Source organism: Dama dama, chromosome 5 (genome assembly GCF_033118175.1).
Source record: "Dama dama isolate Ldn47 chromosome 5, ASM3311817v1, whole genome shotgun sequence".
Lineage (NCBI taxonomy): Eukaryota > Metazoa > Chordata > Mammalia > Artiodactyla > Cervidae > Dama > Dama dama.
In genome coordinates this window covers 2,132,824-2,148,697 of record NC_083685.1, presented here as the reverse complement: position 1 = coordinate 2,148,697, position 15,874 = coordinate 2,132,824, and the positions used below count along the sequence as shown (strand labels likewise).

At 53.4% G+C, this 15,874-nt stretch overlaps 4 gene segments (V, D, J or C); all 4 read left to right on the top strand.

The window, feature by feature from the left end:
- The window catches only part of LOC133056298 (immunoglobulin lambda-1 light chain-like), a 228,975-nt gene that overhangs the window by 90,642 nt on the left and 122,459 nt on the right, over positions 1-15,874 (top strand).
- On the top strand, positions 464-2,776 carry LOC133057911 (immunoglobulin lambda variable 3-25-like). The segment is given in 3 exon segments: positions 464-526; positions 667-993; positions 2,748-2,776. Coding segments are annotated over 3 exon segments (402 nt in total).
- LOC133057910 (immunoglobulin lambda variable 4-3-like) lies at positions 10,411-14,155 on the top strand. The segment is given in 3 exon segments: positions 10,411-10,497; positions 10,610-10,954; positions 14,039-14,155. Coding segments are annotated over 3 exon segments (508 nt in total).
- On the top strand, positions 14,391-15,449 carry LOC133057909 (immunoglobulin lambda variable 3-19-like). The segment is given in 3 exon segments: positions 14,391-14,471; positions 14,614-14,937; positions 15,367-15,449. Coding segments are annotated over 3 exon segments (453 nt in total).

The window sequence follows — 15,874 nt, the reverse complement described above, 5'->3', positions numbered from 1 at the left end:
ACATGAATAAAAATTTAAAGACATATAATGAAAGTTCTGCCACAGCTGCATGACCAGTGTCACTGTGTCCGATACTGGAATCCTGGCTCTCACAGCAGCAGGACCATGGTCCCCTCAGCGCCAGCTTTCAGCACTACCCAGCCTTCCACACAATGACCTCATTCCCAGAGAGGGTGCTGTGTGTCCCTCAGGCCCAGAAGGGAGCCCAGGCCCAGACGGAGGAGTGCATGCTCGTGCTGGGGGAGGGGCAGGCTTTCTCATTCAGCCCAGAGAGGGTCTGGGAACCTGGGCACAGGCCTGGGAGTCAGGCCCCAGGAGACTCCTCCTTGGAGCCCAGCTGCTCTCCGCTCAGCAGGGGGCCGGTCCCCAGGCCACGAGGGGCAGGGATATTTGCATGAAGACGACCCTCCTGAGGATAAGAGAGCCCAGAGGCCCCAGCCCGGCTGCGAGCTCAGAAGCAGAGCTCAGGGTGCGTCCACCATGGCCTGGACCCCTCTCCTGCTGCCCCTCCTCACTCTCTGCACAGGTGCAGCCCCCCAGGCTCAGACCCCAAGTGACCAGGGCTCAGGCTGGTCTTAAGCTCAGCACAGGGGCTGCTACAGGGGGTATGGGGTCCTGGCGAGAAGACCCTCTTCCCCACACTCCCCTTCCTCTCCTCTCTTCTAGGTCACCTGGCTTCTTCCCAGCTGACTCAGCCGCCTGCGGTGTCCGTGTCCTTGGGACAGATGGCCAGCATCACCTGCCAGGGAGACAACTTACTATTGTTTAATGCTCACTGGTACCAGCAGAAGCCGGGCCAGGCCCCTGTGCTGGTCATTTATGGGAATAGAGAGCGGGCTTCAGGGATCCCTGACCGGTTCTCTGGCTCCAGCTCAGGCACCATGGCCACCCTGACCATCAGCGGGGCCCAGGCCGAGGATGAAGCCGACTATTACTGTCAGTCAGCTGATATCAGTAGTGGTGATGCTCAGAGTGACACAGACAGACGGGGAAGTGAGACACAAACCCTCCCGTCCTGCTCACACTCTCCTCCAGCCCCGGGAGGACTGTGGGCTCAGCAGCGACAGGCCTGGCCCGGTTCCCCCGGAGTTCAGCCCCCAGGCGGCCCCTCCAGGGAGGCTCTGCACAGGGGGGTCAGGAATGGATTTAGGGTTCCCAGGACCAGGCTCCATTGTGTTTTCTTGACAATCATGTGAAATGTAGAGCTCGGGTCTCATTTAAAGTCAGGCAGGGGAAGATATATGTCCAATGTTTTTGTTTTGTTTTTTTTTTTAAGAAAGAAAAGCTTGGCATTTTTTATCATGTGGGTTTTAGTTGAGTAAATATACATTTCGATTGTTAGCGACCAATGGGAAAATCTCAGGAGCGCTCGCTCCACTATCATGAGCTGGAAAGAAGTGGAAGGAAAGCAAGGAATTCACATGATGACCAAAGGTCAAGAGCAGGGAGCTTCGAAGACCGCCTGCTGTTTGTGACTGGCCGTCTCCGGATGCATTTCTTAGCAGGGAGGCATTACTCTCATGTCTTGGTGTGCCTATGAATTCTTACTCTTGTTTAGTTGCCAGGTCATGTCTGACTATTTGTAACCCATGGACTGCAGCCTGCCAGCTCCTCTGTCCATGAGATTTTGCAGGTTAGAATACTGGAGGTGGTAGCCTTTTCCTTCCCCAGGGGATCTTCCCAATCCAGAGATTGAACTCTAGTCCCCCCCTGTGCATGGGGTCTGCTGCCTGGCAGGCAGATATTTGCCCTCTGAGCCATCAGGGAGGAACGATGATAATTATACCAACCATTGAAAGAGGAATTACTCACTAATCTTTATGAAAATCTTTCAAACAGCAGAAGAGGAAGGATACTCTAGTTCATTCCATTAAGCTGAAATTATTCTTACCAATAAAGACACTACAAGAAAAGAAAATGAAGCCCCCAATGCCTTATATACAAGAAAAAATCTTTTAAGATATTAGCCAACTAAATCAAAAAATATATCAAAAGTCCAAGTGAGATTCACTCCAGGAATGCAAGTGTGGTTCAACCTAAGACAATCAATCATGAGTATTCCACTGAAACAAATTAAAGAGAAAAAACATTAAATATCACAAATGGTGCAGAAAAATATTTGACAGTATCTAACATCTTTTCATGACCAAAGGAAAAAGAGGAAGAAAACACCAGAAAATTATGTGTAGAAAGAATTTATCTCAACCCAATGAAGGGCATTTATGAAAAACCTACAACAAACATCACACTCCATGTGCAGACTGAAAGCTTTCCCCACTGCCATTGAACTCTGTCCTGGAAATTCTAGTCAGAGCAATAGAGCAAGAGAAAGAAATAATGGCTGTCTAAACTGCAAGGAAGAATTCAAATGGTCTTTTTTCTCTGGGTGCATAATACAATATAGACAAATTTCTAAAGTCCACTAAAAGTTACTAGAGCTCATAATGAATTCAGAAATGTGTCAGGGATCAAGATTCAGATGCAAAATTATCTGGATTTTGATGCACCAACAATAGGTGATCTTAAAAGGGAACTAAGAAACAATTCCATTAACAATAGTATCCAAGGAATCAGTTTAACTTAGGAGAGAAAAGACCTGTTTACTGAGAGTTATAAAACATCTGGTGATCAAATTAAATAAGACCAAGTCATATAGAAAGACAGTTTGTGTTTTGGAGACTTAATGTCGCAACGGGGGCAACACAGGGACGCCGCAGGTGGAACCCTGGGCCTCCTCCTCCAAACAGGTCTGCTCATCATCTCACAGGTGACCTGAGACCCTAAGCTTGACACTGAGGCAGTCTGAGGGCACGAAGAGAGCAGCAGGTCCTCCCGTGGGACCAACAGTCAAGGCCCAGAAATGAGCACGTGGGCAGTGGGTTCTGAATCTGCACCCGGACTGATGACTTCCGGCCCCTTCCGCTGTCCGTGCAGAGTGGCCACCGGGGGGCAGCAGAGAGTCCCTCGGCCCCGCACCTGGAGCTGAGGAGACCTGGGCATCAGATCCCCACGCAGGGCTGGGTACCCACACCTCAGGCCGGAAGGACAGAGACCGGCTTTCTGTGGTGTCGTCCCGTCAGGATGCACAGACTCCACGCTCTTCGTCTGCACTGACAGCCTCTGTCCTTCCTGGAGGACAAGCTCCTCCTTCCCCATCTCTCCCCAGGGGGCTGGGCCCCAGTTTTCTCTCTTGTGCGCTCCAGGAACACAGAGCCAAGAGATTTATTTGTCTTAATTAGAAACACTATTTGTATTCCTGCGTTTCCCCAGTACCTGAAGGCAACTTTTAAAACCGTATTTCCGGGACTTCCTTGGTGGTCCAGCGGCTAGACTCTGAGCTCCCAGTGCAGGGGGCCCGTGTTCAATCCTGCTCAGGAAACTGCATCCCACAGGTTTCAAATAAAGATCCTGCATGCCACCCGATGCAGGCAAAGAAATAACTGTTTAGTATGCATATATGACACATGAGGTGTTTTTATAATTTACAGCTGGTATTCTTTCTTACACTTAGTCATTCCTTTGAGCACATGACCGGTCGATGGCCCAGACCACACATGGCGACACTGAGCCCCAGCACCCACCGGCTGCCCGGGACCTCATGGCCAAGGGTGGACACCACAGGACCTCAGGGGACCTTTCAGAACTCCCCGTGCTCATGGCAGAGGAGCAGTGTGATCCGTGGCTCCGTCACTCGGGAGCTGTGTCCAGGCTGGGCCCTGCAGCTGTGCGTCACCTGTCGGGAGCCGCTGGGATGCACCCAGTGACAAGGTCATGGGACGAGAGAGGAACACGCAAGGCAGCTCTTCCTCACATTGGGCTGTCCCGGGGGCCCAATATGTCCCCTCCGGAGCCGCCGGGACAGGAAAGGAATCTGCAAGGCAGCTCTTCCCCTCGAGGTTGTCCCGGGGGCCCAGTATGTCCCTTTCCTCCTTCTGTCTTACTGTTGTTGGGCTTTCTATTAATTTTTGGAAATGATAATATGTAGTAATAAGGCCTCGCTGGAAAAGTCCAAGCCTTCTTGGAAATGCTCGAGATTGCTCTGGCTCAGGACACGACCATAAACATCAAGTCATAAAAGAAAAGGCCACAGGTATAGTTTGGCTGCTTGCCTAAAAGATTATAATGTTCTAGAATAGAAAAGAGTAGAGGTGTTTAGATTTAGAAGTAGATATACTGCTTTAGTTTACTTGCTCTTTGGCTGAAAGGGTTTTCACTGTTGCTATTTGCTTGCTGCTATTTGTTCATTGTTTCCCTTTCTTTAAACAACATGGGATATTATGGGTATTTTTGTAAAATTAGAAAATGGGGTATATAGGATTTTAATAGAAGATTTATATTAACCAGTTTTACTGCCATTATCTTACAATAGTAAGACAGAGGTGTTTTGCTGCTTTAGAGTGTTTTTGCTGTTTAATAGCTAATCATTGTAAATTGAGATTTTGTGGTTTCAGGTAAAGAAAAATATCAGGTTTTTCTCATGGTACTATTTTCAGAAATGTCAAACATGTTACTGTGACCCTTCCCATGTATTGTTTTATTGTCCAAAGAATTTACACTATACCTGAGATTTGTGGAACATTGTTTTTGTTAGAGTGAGAATGTTAGGTCATGGGGCAAGAAGACTATGTACGGGACATTTAAGTATAAACCCTGTAATCGGAAACATTCTAGATGAATGCATAGGGGAAAAACATATTGACGGAAGCACAAACCAATATCTGATGTAATATGTGGTGACTTAAGGGGAGGTAACATTCATTTTATAAAAACTGAGCTATCCTAAAAATTAAAAAAAAAAAAAGCTACGTCTTCTATGCAACGTCTGTTTGTTTGTGTGTGTCTGTCTTCTTCCTCGCCAACGCCACTCATCCCTTGTGTATTCCTGGCCCTGCCAGGGCTAGACCTCGGCAATCACCTGTGGTGTGGGCCTGGTGAGGCTCACCGTCCGGGGGACCTGAAGGGTCAGAAGAACCTTCCCTTAACAGTTCTGGAGGTGGAGCTAGAACCAGACCCACATGTGAACTGCCCCTAAAAACAGTGAAGGATGAGACACTTCAAAGTCCTGGATGAAATTAAGGTCCTTCCCCTGAACCAGGATGGAGCAGAGGAAGGACTTGGCTTCCTGGAAACCCCGACATCTCCACCGTGACTCTGGCCACGTTCATGGCAGAGCCCAGGATCCTTCGGTGCAAAGGCCTCAGGTTTCCTGGAAAATACAGACAGTCTCCAGCTCTGAGTTCTCAGTGACAAGGGCTTCTCTCCCAGGAGGGGGGCCAGGACCCAGTCTGGGGTGGAGCTGTCCCCCCAGACCCTGAGACCAGCAGGTGCAGGAGGAGCCCCGGGCTGAGGGGAGTGTGCAGGGCGGCCCTCGCCCATGTTCCTGGGCTGAGCCTCTCTGACCACACGGCTGCAGGCAGCACCCTGGGCTGGGGCTGATCGGCATCCCCAGCAGCAAGGGGATAAGACAGGCTGGGAGGAGCCCGGCCCAGCCTGCGCCTGGCGAGCAGACTCGGGGCGCCTCCACCATGGCCTGGACACTCTCCTCCTCACCCCCTGGCTCACTGCACAGGTGAGCCCCAGGGTCCACGCACCCCTGCCCAGGACTTGGGGACAGGCCTGGCCCTGACTCTGAGCTCAGCAGGCGCTGACCTCGGGGTCAGCGTGTTTCCTGGCCCTGCTGCAGGGTGGGCAGCTGGAGGGGCTGAAATGCCCCCGCTGTGCTCACTGCTGGGTCAGCCCTGAGGGCTGCGCCTGCCAGAGAAAGGGTGATCTCCTTTCCTCAGAGACTCCTTCCACCAGGCCCAGGGGCCAGGGGGGCTGAGACTGAGTGGCGGGGTGCCCTGGGTCCCAAAGACTCTTAGGCACTTAATCTGGGTGAGGCAGGGGGATTCTGCCCCGAGGTTCTCCACCTCCAGCCACCTCTCCTTTTCTCTCCTGCTGGTGCTGTGTCCTCCTACGAGCTGACTCAGTCACCCTCGGTGTCAGTGACCCCGGACAGACGGGCAGGATCACGTGTGGGGGGAGCAGCATTGGAAGTGAAAATGGTCAGTGGGACCAGCAGAAGCCAGACCAGACCCCTGAGCTGGTCATTCATCAAGATAGTAAGCGGCACTCAGGGATCCCTGACCGGCTCTCTGGCTCCAGCTTAGGGAGCACGGCCATGCTGACCATCACTGGGGCCCGGGCCGAGGACCAGGCCGACTATAACTGTCAGTCGCGTGACTGCAGTTATAACCCTCACAGTGACACAGGCCGGCGGGGAAGGGAGACACACAGCCCCTGCCTGGCCCGGCGCTCCGGCCTCCTCTGAGCAGCTGCAGGTCAAGCCTGAGTTTCAGGCGGCCTCTCTGCTCCTGGCCCGGCTCCTCCAGAGCCAGCCGCTCTGTCCTCAGGGGCCTTGGATTTTCCTGCTGAAATTGGAGATGTCTGTTCTGAGCTAGGCTGCTGTCAGGGTGGAGAGGAAAGCAAAGGGTTAGGGTCTCAAAGGGTTCCAGGGCCCCGGGTGTGACCCTGTGTCTCAGGAGAGGCCGTGATGTCAGAGGTCGGCAGGGATGCCTCTCCGCCTGGTGGAATCACTGCAGGCGGCCTGGGCGGGCCCCCCTGCTCCCTGGAGAAGTGTCCCCTGTCCTGAGTCAGGGCCTGCAGCCTCAGACCTGGCCCTTTCCCCAGGACCCTCCTCTCCTGGGATTTCTCTTCTGGAAATGACATCATCGGTCCAGTTCACAGCTCCACGTCCCAGATGCTGGAATGTCCCTTTTAGCTGGTTAAACTGTCCCCAGAGAGGACCCTCCAGGTTCCCACCCTCACGGTGCTCAGCATGTCCCTCTCTTCCAGGAGCTGTCAGCTGTGATTCCTTATGACTCCAGGCTACGCCATAGTTTGCAAAATATCCGCAGACAGGAATGTGCTGACTGTGCCCAGGAGGCTGATGTCTTTGGACTATAAGAAATACTAATGGTAGCTCTTCACCCAGACATGAAAACACCCTAGTCAGGAAGTACAGTCACGCTAAGAAATAAGATCTATGACAAAGGCACAACATAGGTTCATATTTTTAAAAAGCCTGTATTAATCTCATTTCAGTTTGCGACTCCTCTTGGGAGATATTATTACCAATCTTGCAGATAGAAGGAATTACAGGACAATGCTCTCAAAACTGTAAACCAACAGTTAGAGGACCAACCAACAATTGTATATCAACACAGCAGATGACTTGGATAAAATGGACAAACTTACAGACACAAACAAGGTGTCAAACTGACTCAAAAAGGAAAAGGAAATGTGAGGAGACATCTAATGAAAGCTTAAATCCATAATTAGAAACCTCTGGGGACGTCCCTGGTGGTCCAGCGGTGAAGGACCCACCTGGCAACGCGGGGAACGCCGGTCGACCGACCCGCGATCTGGGAGCAAAGCTCATCCTGAGAGGCTGCTGAGCCGGTGCCCACGGCTGCCGAGCCCACGGGCCACAAGCACGCCAGCCTGAGCGCCCTAGAGCCCGTGGTCTGCAACGAGAGGAGTCCCACAGGCCACGGCTAGACAAAGCCCGGCCACAGCGAGAGGAAGCCCGCACACCGCAACAGAGACAGCACAGAAGAAAATAAAATTAAAAATCATTAAAATTATTGAAAAAAATAATCTTCCTAACAAGAAATTCAGTACCGGTGGCCACAGGGATGATTACAGCAGCGATTTAAAGAGGAATTACCGCTAGGAGTGGGTGACGCTTTCCTGGACCAGAGCTCCTGAGACCCACTGAATGGACTAGGCACACCTCACCCCAGCATGTACTCAGCTTAACTCACGACGTCTGAATGGACTCTATTTCCAAATAAGGCCCTGCTCTTAGGCACTGCTGTTAGGACCTCAGTTCATCAGTGTGGAGGATTTCCACCAGGAGTGTGTGTATATTGGGGTTGCCAGAAAAGAGTGCCCTGGTCAACTGCCCAAACCCATCACACTCCTACTCCCACCATCCCAAAGCCTCTGGTTTATAGTAAGGACACAGATTATCACTCTTAACACATGAAATAAGAGTAACTATTCATATGTGCTTAATCTGCATCAGGCACCATCAAAGCTCTTTCTATTTATTACCTTGTTTAATCAGAATATTCTATGAACAAGCATCCGGATGATAACGCATGTTACAGACGGAAAAGCTGAGGCATGAATTCTGAGCATTTGTTCCACCTCCCACCTGGAACGGGGCCAAGCCGGCAGCAAAGTCGTTCCCTCCACCCGACCCCTGGTCCTCACCAGCTTCCTGTGGCCTCTCACTGAGCTTCCAAAGCTAAAACATGGCCTTTCCTGAATGTGCCAGGAAGTTCCTCTCCTTTAAAAAAACAAGTGACTGATATGGAGACTATGCACTGCTACCCTGTCCGATTAAAATCAAGTTTCAACCACATATGTGATTTTAAATTTTCCGAAACACATTTTTGAAAAATGATGCAAAACAGATGCTGTTTCCATGATAGATTTTGCTTACTCAGTTAGTTGAAAAAGTCATTTCGAGGGCTTCCCTGGATGCTCAGTGGGAAAGAATCCACCTGCCAATGCAGGAGACACGCGTTCTATCCCTGATCCGGGAAGATTCCGCATGCCGCAGGACAGCTAAGCCCGCGCCTCACACCCACTGAGCAGCGCTCTAGAGCCTGGGAGCTGTACCTGCTGAGCCCACTTGCCGAAACCACGGAAGCCCGCCCACCCAAGGCCGGTGCTCTACAACCAGAGAAACCACCGCGATGAGAAGTCCGAGCAGCACAATGAAGACCAGTGCCCACTCGCCACAAGTGGAGAAGGCCCACACAGCAGTGAGGACCCAGTACCGCCATAAATAAATAAATAAAATAGTATTTTAAACTTCCATTCCAATATGAATTAAATATGAAAATCTAGATGCATTCTACACTGCTGCTGCTGCTAACTCGCTTCAGTCGTGTCTGATTCTGTGCGAACCCATAGACGGCAGCCCACCAGGCTCCCCCGTCCCTGGGATTCTCCAGGCAGGAACACTGGAGTGGGTTGCCGTTTCCTTCTCTAATGCATGAAAGTGAAAAGTGAAAGGGAAGTCACTCAGTCTTGTCCGACTCTTAGGGACCCCACGGACTGCAGCCTACCAGGCTCCCCCATCCCTGGGATTCTCCAGGCAAGAGTACTGGAGTGGGGTGCCATTGCCTTTTCCGCCATTCTATACTACTCTATCCTAACTCTTTGAGACCCACTGGGTATTTCAGAACAGCACTTCTCAGTTGGGACTGCCCACCTTGGCTTCTGGCCACCATATTAGGCTGAGCAAGTGAGATGGATGCGGCTTCCTTGGGGAACTGTGTCTGCAGAAAACGCTCACCACCACCAGGAGGTGAGCGAGGGTCCCAAACCCAGACTCTTTGCTGGGAAGAAACTGGGGATCTATATTCCACCCTGAAACCAGGGGATTTTATACAGGTATCCATGTGACGTCCACCACAAAGGCAAGTTAGGAATGAAACTATAATATTCAAAGGTGGTTCTGAGCCATCACCCACATCTTTACTATAGTTTGTGAAATAAATGGCAACACTGTTTTGTTTTGTTTTATTACATTTCTGCAAGCATCCCTTATAGTGGGAAGATATTTGCATGAACCCCATGACATGTCATAAAGTTTTATTTTGTGCCTAGATCTAAATGGAGAGGTGGATCGCAAGAAATATTTTATTGACATAGAATCCATTGCACCTGAATACAGAAGAGAAGGTTGAAAGTGAAGGGGCTCAGGAGGCCTCAGGTGGGGGGAGGGAAAGAAGCTATGGGGCCCGAAGATGGGGTGGGGAGGGAAGCAGCTGAAAGGTCAGACTCTGAGGTCAGTGCCCTGGATGGAATGTTGACCCACTCATCACTGTCTGGGGGACTCTGAGGCACTCATGTCCTCTCCCAGTGCAGGCTCCTGCTCATTACACTGGGAAGAGGCTGAGCCGTCACAGAGGGCGCTGTGGGTTCATTATGATGCCAGGGGAGGAGATGCAGGAAACTCTCCAAGGGTCTGGCATCTACTGGGGCTCACAAGTCGTCATCGTGTTGGAGCTACAGGTGTAGAAAGACGACCAACCTGGGGCACCAGGGGGCGCTGCGGATCCTGGTTCTGGACCCTCCCAGGTGCCCGTCCCCTGGGCAGGGCTCAAGTGCAAAGGGCATGACTGGTGCTTCCTTGAACACACTTCTGTTGGGGGAAATGTCTGTCCCTCTGAAACCCACACGTGGCCCTGTCTCTGACCCCGGGGAATCCCCAGAGTGAGGCCCTGGGCTCAGGGCTGAGACAGGAGCTGAGACCCAGAACGGGGGCGGGCACTTGATTGGCATGCACTGCCCCTCCTTCTGGAGCTGCAGGGGAGAGGATCAAACGGGGGCCTGCAGAGGCCAGTCCAGCTGGGCAGCCTCAGGGCAGAGCCCAGGACGCGCCTCCCACCATGGCCTGGGTCCTCATCTACATGCTGTCGCTGCTGGTCAGCACGGGTCAGTGTGGCCCCGGGCCTCGGGGGGCTCCCGGCCCCTCCATCTGGCTCAGTGCTGAGGGTCCCCTGCCCAGTGTGGGTGCCCTCAGCCTCACCTGCCTTTCTCTCTGCAGGGCTCTGTGCTCGGCCTGTGCTGACCCAGTCCCCGTCTGCATCCTCCTCCCTGGGAGGCTCGGCCACACTCACCTGCACCCTGAGCAGTGAGCATAGCACGTACTTTATTCAGTGGTATCAGCAGAGTCCTGGGCAGGCCCCTCGGTATCTGATGAAGCTGACCAGTGACGGAAAAGTCACCAGAGGGGACGGGATCCCCGACCGCTTCTCCGGCTCCAGCTCCAGGGGACCGCTACCTGACCATCAGCAGCCTCCAGTCTGACGACGAGGCTGATTACATCTGTGGTGTCAGCTATAATGATGGTGGCCAAAGTGGGTACCACAGTGACTCAGACAAAGGGGAAGTGAGGCACAAACCTCCCTTCCATGCCCTCTGCCCACGGGCACCAGGGTGAGCTGCTCCCTGCCTGTCCCCAGGGCCCTGACCTGAGTCTCCCCTCAGAAATCCATCTCCCTGACTCTCTCCCAGATTCACCAGATGGAGATCAGATACACATTCATTTTAAGTGGTTTAGAAACAGGACATTGTGTTTCCTCTTCCACAAGCCTGTGTGGACGATGCGGGGAGAGACCAGCCCAGACCAGGGGGAGCATGACCCTGGGAGGGGCCTGAGTTGAGATGACCCTGTCCCTTAGAGCCCCCAGGCCCTGTGGGGTCTCTCAAGGCAGGGACCAGGGTCTGGGGGTCCACAGATGACACTGCGGGTCGAGGCACCAAGTGACCAGACTCAGGGGCCCGGGGGCAGAGTGGAGCTCTGCCAGGGCTGAGGGAGGGCTCAGCAGGAAGAACTGAACCTCAGGGCAGGACGGAGCCTCGGCCCCTTGGTGGGAGCAGAGCTGGGTCCTTGTGGAATGAGGGGCATGTGAGGGGGTCTGGGGTCGGACAGATCCGGACCCGGCTGAGTTTCTCCCACTAAGAAGAGTCTCAGCTTTGCTGTCAAGAATGGCTCCCGTTCCACCCGGAGGACGTCCTGTGATGGCCCAGCGCCATGGCCATGGAGACAGCAAGAGGGATGGTGGAGGGACACGGATCTGGAGAATACGGTCCCTGCCCCAGGTCTCAGCCTGTCGGGGAGCCCCTCAAATGCATTTGGGAGGGAGGACTGTGCACCTGAGGTTTCCCCATAGTTTGTCTGAAATCTGAAAACCAAGCATCTTTCACACACATCTGGCCCCTGAGTCAACGTGGGGCAATGTGGGGCAGACCACAGGGACCCTGACTTTGGGCACTGACCAGGTGGGATTTGGGGTCTGAATCGGGAAGGTCAGCTGGGTCCCCAGTGACTGAGGGCTGACGGGGAAAGTCCAGGAGCTGCCCGTGGCCTGGTGATGCCCATGGGCAGGAGGAGAGGAGGAGGCTGGTGTCCTGGGGAGGGATGGACGGGGTGCAGGAGGCAGGGCTGGACAGGACATCTGTGCTCCATCCCGCAGTGACCTCTGTCCACAGTCTGCCTGGACTGACAGTGGACACAGCATCTCCCAGGCCCTCAGTCCAGGGAAGGGCTGTTCTCTCCAGTATCTGACCCAAATAAAAGCTCCTACAGGTCCCTCAAGTGGGGAGTCTCCTGTCCCCCTTACACTGCAGTAGAGGGAGGGGGAAGTCAGAAGGGAGCAAACCCACCCCATGGGTCGCACCACGTCCACACCCCCATGGTCTGGGCTGCTGAGAACTGTGAGACAGTCAGCAGGAGCCTCTGATGGACACATGGAAGGACAGACAGACAGAAGGTAAGACAGAGATGGGAAACAGAGGCAGAGAAGACCACTCCCTGCTGTGCTGAGATGGTGACCCACAAGTGAGGGCCCCCCCGACAGAGCCTTGGACACACAGCGTGGAGTACCCATTAGAGGTCATCTCTGTGACAAGGTCACGACAAGGTCAGGGGCCCGGGGGCAGAGTGGAGCTCTGCCGGGGCTGAAGGAGGGCTCAGCAGGAAGAACTGAACCTCAGGGCAGGACGGAGCCTCGGCCCCTTGGTGGGAGCAGGCTCTCTTGGTGGGGTCAGGCTCTCAGAGGGGGCCACTGTCTGTCCATCTGTGAAAGCCACAGATGAACAGGGTGGACATTGGTGTCCACTTCCAGGTTACTCTGCCCTGTGGAGATAGGATAGGTGACCTTATAAAAGAGACCAGAAACACATGCCCAGCCCCCAGTGAGCCACCGAGACAAGACTTTGTAAGGTCAGAGCCAGGAGCTGCCCTCAGTGAGCCAAGGAAAGACCTGGCAACAAAACAACAGTGCAGGGTCTTGATCGCAGACTTCTGACCCCAGAAACAGAGCAAAGAAATGTATGGTGTTTAAGCATCATGTGGATGGTGTTCGTGTATTGCTGTCTGAGTTGACTATATCAGGACCTGGTTGCTCTGGTGTAGAGGGTTTGTTGGAACATAAGTCCTCATTTCCCTGACATAAATTTTAAGAGCACAATTTCTAGATTGCACAGTAATCCAATGTTTAGTGTATTAGTCGCTGCTGAACTGTTTCTCAGAGTGCCTGTGACACTTTACATTCCTTCCTGTGACTCAGGAACAGCCAATCTCTCTGCTGTCCAGCACCCTTGGGTCTTGCCGCCATTGATATTGAGTCCATATGCTCAGTTGTGCAGCGGGGTCCCCTTAGGGTGTCACTGACATTCCCCTAATGACTCGTGTGACCATCATTCCATCTGCTCATCTGGCATCTGTACGTTCCTGAAGAACTGTCTCTTCAGGTCATTTTCCCCATTCCTATTGGATTTTTTTCATATTGATTAGCATTGAGAATTTTTGAAATGCATACACAAGTCTTTTGATGAATCTGTGAGTAGAAAGTACTTTCTAAACTTTACTGGACTTTTCAACTCTCTAAAAAAGGCTTTTCTAAAAACAAATGCTTTATATTTTAATGTTTCCACATGACTTCTTCCTTTAACATGTAATGAAGTTATAGTCAACTCCAAGAATTCTTGCCTTGGTCTAGGTACAGAAGATTTTTTCCCCCATTTTATTTCTAAAACATGATATGAAAAAGAATATTTATACATATGAATCATATACATATATGAATCATTTTGCTGTAACCTATAAATAATACAACATTGCAAAATCAACTATAGGTCAATAAATGTGAGCTCATTCACTTAGTGGCGTCCAACTCTTTGCTTCCCTTGGACTGTAGCCCTCCAGGCTCCTCTGTCCGAGGGAATTTCCATGAAAGAATACTGGAGTGGGTTGCCATGCCCTCCTCCAGGGGATCGTCCCACCCAGGGATCAAAATCACGTCTCCTGTCTCTCCTGCATTGCAGTTGACCTCTTTACCACCTAGCCACCTGGAAAGCTTGATATGTCAATAAATAAATAAATCCAATTCTAAAGAAATACAATAAAAATTCTGCCAGGGCTATGTGACCAGTGTCACCGGGTCCGATGCTGGAATCCTGGCTCTCACAGCAGCAGGACCACGGTCCCCTCAGGACCCGCTTCCAGCAGGGCCCAGCCCTCTACTTGATGACCTCGTCCCCACAGAGGACACCTGTGCGTCTCCAAGACACAGAGGGGACCCTGTGAGCAGACAGAGGATGTGTGAAAGAGCTGGGGAAGGGCAGGCTTTCTCACTCAGCCTGGAGAGGGTCTGGGGACTTGGGCACAGGCCTGGGAGTCAGGCCCCAGGAGACTCCTCCTTGGAGCCCAGCTGCTCTCTGCTCAGCAGTTGGCCGGTCCCCAGGCCAGGAGGGGCAGGAAGGATATTTGCATGAGGATATCCCTCCTGAGGATAAGAGAGCCCAGAGGCCCCAGCCCAGCTGCGGGCTCAGAGGCAGAGCTCAGGGCGAGTCCACCATGGCCTGGACCCCTCTCCTGCTGCCCCTCCTCACTCTCTGCACAGGTGCGGCCCCCCAGGCGTGGCCCCCAAGTGACCAGGGCTCAGGCTGGCGCTGAACGTCAGCTCAGCACAGAGGCTGCCGCAGGGTGAGTGGGGGACCCAGGAGGAGACCCTCTTCCCACACTCACTCTCTGCTCTCTTCCAGCTCATGTGGTCACTTCCCAGCTGACTCAGCCACCTGCGGTGTCCGTGTCCTTGGGACAGACGGCCAGCATCACCTGCCAGGGAGACTACGTAGAAGTGTTTGGTGCTAACTGGTACCAGCAGAAGCCGGGCCAGGCCCCTGTGCTGGTCATTTATGGGAATAGTGAGCAGGCCTCAGGGATCCCTGACCGGTTCTCTGGCCCCAGCTCAGACACCACGGCCACCCTGACCATCAGCGGGGCCCGGGCCGAGGACAAGGCCGACTGTTACTGTCAGTCAGCTGACAGCAGTGATGATCCTCACGATGACACAGACAGACGGGGAAGTGAGACACAAACCCTCCCGTCCTGCTCACACTCTCCTCCAGCCCCGGGAGGACTGTGGACTCAGCAGGGACAGGCCTGGCCCGGTTCCCCCGGAGCTGAGCCCCCCCAGGCGGCCCCTCCTCCCGGCCCTCCAGGCAGGCTCTGCACAGGGGGGTCAGCAGTGGACCATGGGCAGGACCAGGCTGTCCTGGTGTTGGCCCGTGTGGTGACCTGAATGAAGGAAAGACAGAGGGACAGAGACCACTGCTCATGGACCCTGTACGTCCATACGGTGCTGACTGGACACCCAGCAGCCAAATCTCCTGGGTGAATTCAGAGAACAAGGCAGCTCCTCGGAGCTTCTCCTGAGCCCAAGGAAGAGAATAAACCAGCCCGGGGCCGGTGTGGGGCCCTCAGGTCCTCCCCTGAGCTCCCCCACCTCCCACTAGTGCTGGAGCCGCACCAGCTCCCAGCTGTGCCCTCCCTGGGAAGGGCTGTCTTTGCAGAGACAGTCCCCCCGCCCAGGCCCTGACCCCTCTCTGAGGGAGATTCAGGTCAGCGATGCCTGAGGCCAGGAGCCCAGTCGCCGGCTCGGGTCAGGATGACATGCAGGCCCCACCCAGAGTCTGCACCTGTCACCACACCGCAGGACGGACCCGGCCAGCCTCCCAGGCTTCCATCCAGAGATCACACTCAGCACCATGCCTGCAGTTCAGAGCGGAGGTCCAAGAATCCAAGAGGAAACACAAGTCAGGAGGGAAGAGTCCTGAGCAGGACAGAGCTACACAGAGGGTAGCAGACATTGCTCAGACCCTGAGGAGCTCGTGTGCGGGACAGTGACCAGAGGTGAGGACAGAACCTCCGAGGACACTGCAGGCCGATGGGCAGAGACACACGCAGGTCACAGCAGGGCCGGCTGCCCAGACGCAGGGGAGCTCCTCATTAAGGGCTCAGGGT